Source organism: Drosophila innubila, chromosome X, assembly GCF_004354385.1.
Source record: "Drosophila innubila isolate TH190305 chromosome X, UK_Dinn_1.0, whole genome shotgun sequence".
NCBI lineage: Eukaryota > Metazoa > Arthropoda > Insecta > Diptera > Drosophilidae > Drosophila > Drosophila innubila.
The window spans coordinates 25,370,245-25,382,822 of NC_047626.1; the positions used below are offsets into that span (position 1 = coordinate 25,370,245).

The following is a 12,578-nucleotide window of genomic DNA, read 5'->3' on the forward strand; positions in this document are numbered from 1 at the left end:
CAGCAGCGACGCTAACGTCAGCGTCAGCGTCAGCGTCAAAGTTGCAGTTGCTGCTGTTTTTGGCGTTTGAACTGCGACAGCAGCAACAACAGCAACGACAGCAGTAAATGCAGCCACTTGAGTCCGCAATAGGTATATATATATATATAATGTATATATGTGTGTGTGTGTGTGTGTGTCGCGCACATTTAAGCGGACACTTTGTCATACAAGGCGCTTCAACAAAAAAGTTATTTATACAGGCCAAGAGTTTCTCTTGCTGCTGTTGTTGTTCTTGTTGTTGTTGTTGTTGTAGTTGTTGCTCTCTCTTTTTATTGTTGTTGCTGCACGCCCTTTAGTCAATGCGCTTATTGTTTGCTTGTTGGCATTTGACTCAATATTGTTGCCCGCTCTCTGTTTGGATCTTGCTACCCTGTAAAAGTAAAAGCAATTGGGTGTATCATATCTGAAAGTTAAGCAATATCTATGTATAAGACAAATTGCTGAGTACGATTGATTTACCAAACTCTAGGCAACAGTTGTCACACTATACCCTATACCTATACCCTAAGGGGTATATGGCTGTTTCGTTGTTTCTATTATGTTCAAAGTTGCTGATAAACAAGATGAAACAATTTGTTACTTTAAAGTGTTTGTACAGGGTATCTGCCAGTCGACTTTAAGAGCATTACTAGTAGTTTTTAAAAATTAGGCAAATCGACATATTGAACAATTATTTCTTGCTTTTTATACAAAAAATTTATATTTTTTATTATAAGAATGGAAATTTAATATTTAATTTTATGTTTTATCATGCATATTTATTTGCAAACTAAAATTAAATTTTATTAATATAAATTGAGAAAATAACTGGGTCCTTTTCCAAAATGCCAAATTCAAAAAATATATATCTGGTATTTTTGCATTTGCACAGACCAATTATTTGTGTTGGATTTTTTAAGCTATCTGGGAAGTACGCATATACTTTTAATTCACATTGTCTAAATTACAGGATATTTCACTGCTCACTTAGAACAGGTTTTCCTGCCGTAAGGGTCCTGATTTTTTAATTGGGCGACATTGTTATGATTATTGAAATGTTTTTACAGGCTAACTGCTAGTCAACCTAAAAAGCTAGTTTTATTATAATTAAAACTGTAATAGCGTTCAAAATTAGAAAACGTAAGTACAGGGTATCTGTTAATGTGGTCAGTTACTTTCACTAAACTTTCATTAAAAAACGTATTAACTGTAATCGGTGAGCTTTTTTTAAGATGTCAGTACAGGGTATTTTCTAGACGACTATGACAATTTTTATTGGCTTTCTGCAGCTGATTTGTTGACAAGCGACAAAAATAAGAATCATATTTAGACATTTGATTTAAGCACAAAGCAGACACATATATATATATACAAATGTATATAGATGTATGTATATATATGAGTATGTGTGCTTGAATGAGAATGTGTGTGAAAGAGAGAGTGTTTGTGTAACTTAGAAGAACATCTTACAGTACATCATAAACGACAACAATGTCAAAGTTGCTACTGTTGCTGGCAGCAGCAGTTAATGCAATGAGAGCGCCTGAAAACAGCACAGCATGGGATACTGAGACAGAAAGAGAGAGAGAGACAGAGAGAGAGAGAGTGAACGTGTGTGCGTGTGTGTGTAATAAAAGCAATCAGCAGGCGGGCGATCTAATGAAATCTGAGAGTTGCTCGCGTGATGTGAACGAAAAGTTTATGACTGCAAATAAATGACAACAGCAGCAGCAGCAGCAACATCAACAACAGCAACAGCAATAAGAAGAAGAAGAAGAAGATGAAGAACGACAGCCGTAGCCAAATGACAACAGCTAAAAGTCAGCGTCAGGCAATAAAAAAAGATGAACGACAGACAGACAGGCAGGCAGCAAATAAATCGCTGCTGACGTCGCTGTCATCGTCGCCACGGGGCAGCCCAAGTGGCAACTGTGGCAATTGGCAGAAACTTTGGCAACTTTGTCGCAGCGGCCAATAAATAAATGCATCAACAGCAGCAGCAGCAGCAGCAGCAGCAACATTGTGAGCAGAGGGGGCGGGTCGGCAGCAGGTCATAAGACAAAGGTGGCACAGGTGGAGACAGGTGAGAGTGCAAAGTCTTGTGCTACGGCTAGACGCCATGACGTCAGTGAGTTCATCAACTGAGCTAAGTAGGCAAGAGGCACGTGGCAGGTGGCAAGTGGCAAGTGGCAAGTGGCAAGGAAGTGTGGGCATGGCTAATGGGAGCGCTGCAGTCAGGCGCCGTCGCAGTCCCGACCTTCGTTTCACTTGCAGCATGCGGAAAGCACACACACACACACACATAAGCGTATGCACATTATTCATGCAGCTGCCGCAAGTGGCAAGCAACGACGACGACGTGCAACTTTTACTTTCATTCGCCTTCTGTTTGTTTCGTGTTCAATTTGCCGGCGCGAGTTCAAGGCCAAGTGAGTGCCAAACACAATGGGCCGATGGTGCGGTGGTGCGGTGGTTCAGCGGGGCGGGGGGCGTGGCATTGGGTAGTTTGTTTCGTTAATAGCGGCAGCTAATTGGCGGCATTTGAACAGAAATTTTCTATACACAAAACACACACATACTCCACATTACAAATTTCATAGCATACTTTTCAGCGTCGAATAGTTGTGCATATTCATGCACATTTGCTAGGCATTCTCTTCCATACTCAACATGTCTGAATGAATCAAGGCGACGACAGCCTTGTGAAGTCATTTATGTGGTAAAGGATTTCATGTCGCGTGCCCCAAAAATAGTTGCAATTGTCCAATTTTATATGAGTTATATTCTATACTGTATGCTCGTATGACGTGACATGAAATTTATTCATTTAAGAACGAGTGCACACATGAATATAACATGAAATGAGTGTAGATTCGATAGAGAAACGTGAACAATGTGATTCTTCAATTGTCCTATCTTTCGCATCTACTTTAGAAAGTTTAGTCTATCTATATTTCTCAATCGTTGGACATTTTTTTATCATAGCCTATCCTTCTTTCCTGTTTTCCCTCTTTCCCTCTTTTCCTCTCTCCCTTTCTTCTTCACTATCTAACTGTTTCTTACACTCACTATTACTATACAACCTCCCATAATTTCTTGTGTGACTTTCAGTTTGAGAGTAGCTTCTGTATATTTTACAATATATCGTTAACTATCGATAAATAAAGACTTTCCTCATCTGTGACTCTGTATGTAAATAGTACACAATGCTCGTTGCTTAAGTTAGTCCTTAAATAATTACTTCTAAAGTAGTTTAACCTCAAACACTTTTAAAAGTACTCGATATTTGCCTGGCGCCGTTGGTTTACGCCGATATAAACTGCTGCTAACACAGTGTTATCGATAACAATCGAAAACAATCGAAGGCGTTAAAGTATGCAAATCAATTGCTGAAGGCGTTTGAATATTTGAATACTTGCACAATGCCACGCCCACATGCAACCAATTGACCTCGCCAAGGAACTCTATACACTTCCCTTGCTTTTTCCTTCGATTGTCCTATCCTATTCTCTCTCTCTCTCTCATTCCTATGAAATAAACTCGCCACAAGCTTTTTTGTAATTAGCTTCAGTTACAAAGTGCAAAATAAAGTTGCGACTGGGCGTCGAAATTTTGTATGCCATTATGTATACCCTGTAGGCAATTGTGAAGAGTTGAAGTATTAAATCGAACGTCTTTGTTTCCGCTAGTCTTACACATTTTATTTAATATAGTACATTAACCAGAGACCGTAACGATTACAATTTTGATTATAAAAATTGTGAAATTAGAGTAATATGATGATTTTTATAAAAATGTTTGCAGAAAAACAAGAGCTTAAATAAATTGTAATATTTAAAATAACTCTTATTTGCGATTAACATAAAGTCTTGATGTATCACATTTTATATATCACGAAACAGGGTATGTCTTAGTCGAGCATTTAAAAGCTTTGAATTTTTTTCAACTTTGCTTTCACTTATCGCACCACAAAGATCGCCACAAAGGCCATGTTACGAAATTATTCGACGCACACACACTCGCACACACACTCGCACACCACTCATGCACACACACACACACACACACACACATAGACTGCGTCTCTGACATGCAATGCAAATAGTCAACACGCCGCCACATGCCGTGCACACAAATCAAGGGCATTTGGCCCATGTTACTACCCCCCAATGCTCCCTGCTCCCATGCTCCCCCCTCCCCCAGCCACGCCTACTACTCGAAGGGGGCAAGTGGGCGAGTTGCCGGGCAATAGCAGTTAAAATGGCGGCTAAAAGTCGCCGCGACGTCGCATGTTTTTTTTTTTTTTTTTTTTTGGTGTTTGTTTTTCTCTTTTTATTTTTTGTCGCCTGACACAAGAAAGAAGCCCTGTTACCCCCCGCTGCAGCATATGTGTGTGGGTGGCTGGCTGGCCGTTTGAGTGGGCGTGGCTGCTTGTGTTGGTGTTGCCAATTAACTGAAACTGCAGAGTAATGTTTGCCAGGCGCGAAGCTCAGTCAGAAGTTTGACTTTATTTTGCATGTCGACACACACACACACACACATACTTGTACACCTGTACAATGCACACACCCACACACACACACACACTTAAACAATGACTTTGTGTTTATTATTTAAGTTATTGTTGTTGTGTGCCGGCTGTTGTTGTTCGTGTTGTTGTTGTTGTTGTGGCATTGACATACATTTTGGTTGGCCAAATGAAATGGCAGCAACAAAGCAAATAATTATAGCAACAACAACAACCGCAATGCAAAGGGCAAACAACACACGCGACACACGACACACACACACACACACACTACACACACACACGACACACACACACGACACACGCAAGGAACATTAAAGCAATTTTCTCGCAACATTTTTTTCTGTTTGCATTTTATTATTAGTTGTTTTTTTTTACTTGTTGTTGTTGTTGTTACTTATTTCTGCAATTTTGTTATTGCTATAGTTGTTGTTGATGTTGGTGTGCTTGTGACACATTACATAAATACCAAATAAACTACATCGTACCCAAATGTCATTCTGAGATGAAAAAATGTCAAAATCGAAACTCCTAATATCATAGGAATATTTTTATCTATGATGTCTGAAATAGAAAAAGTTGTCAAAGACTAAGGAAATTATTCAGATAGTTCTCTTTAAGATCTGTGATAATTATTATATTATATTATTTTTATATTTTTATTTTTATGATATTATTTGCCAAGTGTAAGCAATCTCTTGAATACACATCCCAGATGCCATTAAAATGGTTTTATTGTATATTCTGAAATGCATATTTTTCGTTTATCTCTCAAGGTTACCGTCAAATGTCGCCAAAAACCAACGAATCATTTGAGTCTGTTTTTTATTGAAGAAGATTAAAGGAATATCCGACTACCAGTTACCCTATTACCTAAATAAATATTGTCAAAATACAAATTCAAATAGATAAAATCTTCGATAACCAGTTTAAGTTATATGTGGTAATATAATATATATTCTGAATTTACAAAATATATTGTCGCATTAAAATCGATCTAAAATCTCTTCAAAAAATAATTAAATCAATCAAACTACTTAAATTTATATAAAGCAACAAAATGTCTTGTATATATTTATCGATAAGTTTGGTTTGCAAGTCTTTTGCATAACAAATAAATTTGACTTGAATATTTTTGCACCTGTTTTGGCTTTGACCTTGAGCTCATGTGCTAACACACACACACACACACACACACACACACACACACACACACACAAGTTAATTACAGGAACTTCTCTTATGCAACATGGCGTATGCGTAATGAGGCATTGAGCGTCACCAACTCTGCGTGTTTGCGATTGTGTGTGTGTGAGTGTGATTGCGATTGTGAGTGGAGTTGTGTTGAGTTATGTCGGCTCCAGTTAGTCGCACAGATGACTACGCATATTCGTTTTATTTTGTTCTGCTGAATCGAATATTTTTGTGCGATTTTTGGCTGCGACAATGGCGACAACGACCAACGACCAACAACTGTCGACAGTCGACAGTCGACAGTCGACAGACAGCAGACGACAGACGACAACAACGGCGCCGGCTACAAAATCTGGCCAAGATATACACTAACAAGCAGAAAATGGCTGGCCAAGAAGGCGGAAGTGATTGCCTTTTTTGGAGTCGTTGTCTCAGTGCGACAGGGCAATGACTTGGACTTGGCATTTTGAACCCGTCGCCGTCACCAGACGACTGGCATTACGCATACGCCATGTAAAACAAGCAGTGAAGCTGTAACCAGAGTCTGCACTACTCAAAGGATACCCTGTACCAACTTTAACATTGAAAAGTTTTATCGATTTTTTATATCTTAATATCTATATAGACTCATGTAGCAAACTTTAAACTGAAATGTTGGGTTTCTAAATATCTGCATAATATCCTATGTACATATTTGCATTACACCCTAAAATAATACACAGAAAGTTGCTTTGATTTGTTTGGGCCTAAAAAATTTTTAAAATGGTAACCCAAATTTTCAAACAAGGTCAATTCAAAGATGTTTTCAGCAATAAATAAAAGTTCTTAAAACAATTCCCGCTTTTTAAGTGGAAAAATTGATCTTTTTGACATTTAGCTTGTTATTAAAGGCATATTTTTAGTGCTTTTAGTTTTATAGAATCAAAGGACCAATTGTCTTAAAAACATATTTTTCAACCATGCAAGGACTAAAACACAAAATTGTTCAACCCAAAAAGGACTGGATTTTGTGAATAAATTTTAGAACGATGGTTTCTTGGTGAAAACATCTTTAAATTTACCGTAAATTACGAATTTGGGTAAACATTTTTTGTGAAAAACATTGATGTACCCTAATAAACACACATAAATTTACTAAAGTAAGTTTTTTTCGAAAAAAAAATAAGTAATTTACATATATACTTATGTAAACAAGAACACCTTTCATCGGTTATTTACTTATTTTTTTTTATTAAATGTATTTCATTAGATCCATTGAAATTATTATTACTAATGTTAAGAAGAAAAAAAATGCAAATATGGGAATTTTTTATGTTGTCAAAATAGTTAATTAACTTACGGTTAAATCGCACGCAAACTGAGACAATTGCTAAATTGGGCCAAATTTGAATAAGATCATCAAGATACCAAAAAAATTTGTATGCAAACTTATAAAGGCTATATATATAAATATATGTGAGCTTATTCACAATAAAAATTGCAATAAATTCCACTTTTTACATATAAAGTATGTGAAGGGTATACAATAGTCGTGTTAGCTGCCTTAAGCAGTCTCCAAACGCTGTGTAAAGCTGTGCAAAGCCAAAGAAAAATAAGAAATTGTGGTTCATAAGGAAGCTAAAGCTGAAGCCTCAATGTGGTAGAGAGGGGAATATGGGAAGAAGAGAAAGCAATAAAGAAAACGGCAAAATTTGATATGCTTTAAAACGTATTTATTCAAATATGTATTATTATTTTTTTTTTGGTTTTAAAATGTAACAAAATGACGCAGCAAATGGCAACAAAAAGAACAACAATAAAATATGCTAAGTATACTAAATGACTAATGTATTAAAATACTAGAATATGTTACTAAATGATAAATATTGTATAGTAAGTTAAAATCAAAGATCAGCTGGAGAATTGGCAATTGGCAATTGGCCATTGGCAGGTGGCATTATAGCATTTTTGGTATTTTGGCTGTGTTTGTATCTAAGTTGAGTGTGTGTTTTGGTTTTTTTTTTTTTGTTTTTTTGGGTTAAGAGCTTTGCTTTGTTTTGGGTACTTCTCATAGCCGTAGTCCTTGAATTTGTCCTTCTCCTTGTCCTTGTCTTTCTTCTTGTTGATTGCCGGCGTATTCTTTCTCGGTCGATTCATCATGGGATCATCCATGGTGCGTGAGGCTTGTTGTCGCACTTGAGCCGGCGGACCTGGTGGCTTCTTCTTCTTTTTCTCGGGCTGTGGCAGCAATAAAAGTGGCTGCAACTGTTGCTGCTGCTGCTGGTGTTGGTGTGGCTGTTGCAACTGCAGCTGCAATTGTTGCTGTTGCTGCTGTTGCTCCTTGCGTTCGAGAAACGCCGCATTCGCTGAGGCAACGGTGGCAATACGCTGCTGCTGCTCGAGTTGCTCCTGCTGCTGCTTCTTCTTGTGGAACTGCACCATCTGGGAGCTGCGGCGACGCAATGCGGCGCCGTAGGGTCCAAAGCCATCGCCATTGGCCGCACCACCACCGCCAACACCAAAGAGCTTTCTGATGCGTCGCTTGTTGATAAATCCACCAAAGTTGACGGCCAATCCGAGTCCCGTGCCACCAACTGGACACGGACTGTGGGCCGCCGAGCTGCCGGCATCGCTGCCATTGTAGCCATTGCCATTGTAGCCATTGCCATTGCCGCAGCCAGCAACCATTTGGCTGAAATTGCTGTCGAGATCACAGCTGGCACTGCCATTGAACGTGCCACCGCCAATTGTGCCAGCTGAGTCGGCGCCACAGGGAAACAGATATGTATTGAGAGTGCTCAGTGTTGTCGATGTTGCAGGTCGACTGATCGCGCCAAGGCTGAAGCCATTGCTGCTGCTCTGATTGCTGTCGGGCAGCAGTTGCAAGGTCAATGGCAGCGGCAACATAACCGCCGTGGAGCCACTGATGTTGCCGCTGCCGGCGGTGCTGCTATCATAGCTATGTGGATTCACATAGATGTGGTTGTTGTTGCTGCTGCTGCTGTTGGTGTTGCTGTTGCTGCCGTGAGTTGTTGTTGCTGTTGCTGATGTTGCTGATGTTGCAATGCCGCTGACAACAAGCCTGCTGCTGTTGCTGCTCTCATTATTGTTGTTGCTGGGATTGTTGTTGTTGCTGGCTTGCGGTGCATTGTTGTTGCTGTGCGGCTGGTGGTTGTTGTTGCAGTTGTTGTTGTCATTATTGTTATTGTTGTTGCTGCTGCGAGCTGGTGCTGTCGCTGGGCGTGGCGGTGTTGCAGATGTTGTTGCTCCTGTTGTCGTCGAAATGTCAACAACTTGCCGACTGCTGCTGGTTGCTGTGGCTGTTGCTGTTGCTGTTGCACGTGGCTGTTGCTGCTCGTTGCCATTGCTGTTGGTGTTGCCATTGCCATTTGGTGCACTCATTGTTGAAACCAATTGATGAGCAAATTTTCAACTTTGTTTATTGATATATATTTGCAGATATTTTTCACAGTGTATAATACTATTTACTCTCTTTTTTCTACTCTGATTAAAAGCTTAGCTTCTTGCAAGTGACTTTAAAAATGTTTATAAAATTTTGTAATTTTGCAATTAATTTTTATTTTTATTTTAAAACGATGGCTTTTTAAATATATTTTTATTATGTTTTAATTTTGCTATTTTATATTTATTTTTGGTTGTTAAAGCGTTTAAATAATTTCTATTTGTCGGTTTAAGTTTGCTCTAAAAATTGTGAAGTTTTTATTTAAAATTGTGCATTTTTATATTATTGTGGTGCTGCTTAAGCTTTTTATTAATTAATTTTTAGTTTAATAAGTTGATAAGCACATGAGTTTTCGTGTTGTATTCACTGCACATTGCACACAAAAAAAAAAAACAGTTGTTGTTGTGGTAAGCCACTTGTTTATCACAGTGTTGGTAAGTGCATTGATAAGGCTAGACACACAAACACACACACACACATACACACGCATATGATTATTGTATTTAAAAGTTGTTTTAAAAATTGCACAGAAAAAAAATGTTGCAAAAAATCTGCACGGATCGCGGCTCTGTCTCTTGCTCTGTCTCTTTCACTCTTCTGCCTCTGTCTCAGTCTCTGTCACTTGCTTAGCCTACACTGTGAGCTAGCCACTAGACACTGTTATCAGTCAGAGCCACGTGCTTAACGCGCCGCGTGCCACAATTGTATGAACTCTGTGCCGCCACGTTGACAATGCCCCAGCGCCAACAGCAGCAGCAGCAACGACGAAGTCGTAACACACACACAAACAAACAAACACACACACAGGAACACAGATTGAGCGAGCGAGAGAGAGAGGTATATAAACGCACACGCACGAAGGCGCACGCTGCTGTTAACTGGGCCGACGAGTTGGCTAACTGGAGACTCGAGACTCGAGACTCAGAGTCGAAGTTTGAGTCCTGGAGAATCGAGCGCGCTTTCTGTCTGCCAGCGTCGCGACTTCTTCAAAAAATGCCAAACAATTGGCCAGAAATCTAAGCCAAAAGCGGCAGACAAACCACTTGAAGCACACACACACAAACACACACACACACACATAGTTGTTGTCGTGTTCGGGCTGAATTTCGGGACTGTTTCGGTTCAGTTGAGTTCACTTCATGGCTAACTTAACTAAATGCCGCGCTGCTGCAGCAGGCGCACACACACACACACACACACACACACACACACACACACACACACACACACAATCACACACACACACACATGCCCTCGAGTTAAACTCAACTCGGCTACTCATCGGCTGGCAACTCGTGAGCTCTGACAAAAACTGTAACTGTAACTAATATATTATTGTTGTTCATGTTATTGTTGTTGCTGTTGTTGCTGTTGCTGCCAGCCGAGAAGGCAACATTTCAATTCGGATTTAGCGATTCGTGCGGCAGCCGCTTTTTTTTTTAGTTCTCGTTTCTCGTCATCCTTATTGTAGTTGCTCTTTTTCTCATGCTTCCTTTTTTGTCGGATTTCGTAACAGCTTTTACTGTGAGTGAGTGTGTGTGTGTGTGTGTGTGACGATTAATATAAATGTGTCTCCTTCTCTCTCTCACTCTCTTTCTCTCTCTTTTCTCTTTGCAGTTGCTGCAGCAGCTGCTGCTGCTTGTTCAATTGCCGCAGCTTAAAATCAACAACATCTGCAACACGCGGCGTCGCTTCATTGTCAACAACATTCGTTGTCATTGTTGTTGTTGCTGTTGCTGTTGCTGTTGCTGTTGCCATTGCTGTTGTTGACAGCGACAGCAGCAATGATACTTTAACCCCTTATGAATCAGCTCAGACAACCATAACAAATATTCTCCTTGGCCAATAAACTCAATTCCAGCTGCATTCTCAATTGAAAACTTATGAATTTTAAGCAGTGCATTTATACCCTGTAGACACGACAAACTTATGTGAGGTATATTACATATAAGAGTCAACCTTAATTTTGAATTATTGGGAATTTAATTTGCAAAGAAATCCTTTCATTTATTACCCACATGTTCTTCATGTTTGCGACTTTATGTGAATTCATTTTTGACTCAAATCCTTTATGGTAAAATTTGTTCCAAATGAACATAGATTTAAGGTACCCCTTCCCAAAATAATAAGCGCCCAATTTTTGGTTTGTTTTGCATATTCCACACTTATTGTCACATAACTTTTGAATAAAATACATGTTTTACTGCCTTATATTAGCATTATTAGTTAGTCAATAACAACTTCCATGGCCACATTTTGTAATTTCTATCAGCTGATCTTTTAAAATATATTCGTAGCCCTTTTGCTTATCAAGAAACTAATGCATTCACCTGGGATTTAAGTCCTCCATGGTCACATTAATCGTGAATTAACTCTCTCTCTCTCCCTTTCTCTGTTTCGTCCCATTTGTTAGTGTTTTTTTATTACCCTACGCATTGTAGCATGTTAGTCTGTCATTAATGTCCTCCATGGTCACATTATTTGTATATGCGTTCATTAAAATACCTATGTATTTTTCGCTCGATGAAAGCAAAACTCACACATTTATCTTGTTATATCCCTAAACATGTTTGAATGCTAGTCTGTCATTTATGCCATCCATGGTCACATGATGGCAACTCTAATGACGTCCAGATTATCTGCTATACTTGTACATGCACTATGGCCTCACAAAGTTCGGAGGTCACCAGCTGGCTGTAGTTTAGTGCTTTGCATGCACAACGCGTCGCATGCGCAATATGGCGTCGTCATATGACGCATACGCAACGTAGCCCAAAGCATGGCCAGATCATGACATACGCTGCCTGTGGGCCATGCAAATTGCCAGTGTCATTGTGAATATACTTATAATTGTTGTTGTTGTTGTTGTTGTCGTTGTTGTTGTTGCTCTCTCTGTGTTTCGTTTTGCATTTGTGGCAACAAACAGTGGCAACCTTCATGGCTAATAAGCAGCCTGACTGCTGTAGTCACGGCACGTGGAATATACGACCTGATTTTTCGGTCTCAGCATTTTGCATAGGTCACTCTTGCTCCAACGGAGAGAAGGACAAAGGGAGAAAGAGAGAGAGTGAGATAGGGAGGAAAGGTAACAAAAATTATTGATCAAATTTTTGTTTGCCAGCGTTGCCACAACAGCAACACGGGACAAATAAATCGCTCAACCTCCAACGTTCTCCCTCCTCCCCCTTCCCTGGTGGTTCCACCCACTCCCATCGTCTGTCCGCCTACAAGAAATGTCAAGCAAACAAACAAACAAATAAATTGTCAGTTTCCAACCGCGCTCTGTAATGGATCATCATCATCATCTGGAGACTCTACCCGCTGTGTGGCTGTCTCTCCAGCTGCACTTTGCATTTGACATATGGTATGTCCACCATGTTCTCTACCCCTCCA

General features: G+C 39.6%; 1 protein-coding gene across 1 annotated transcript; it reads right to left on the reverse strand.

Moving 5' to 3' along the window:
- Positions 1 to 7,645: 7,645 nt before the first annotated feature.
- On the reverse strand, positions 7,646 to 8,833 carry LOC117793750 (uncharacterized protein DDB_G0283357; the record flags this gene model as incomplete). The annotated part of the gene is made up of 1 exon (XM_034634143.1): positions 7,646 to 8,833. A coding segment is annotated over one exon (1,119 nt), but the record flags the coding sequence as incomplete, so codon positions are not given.
- Between the last annotated feature and the right edge of the window lie 3,745 nt (positions 8,834 to 12,578).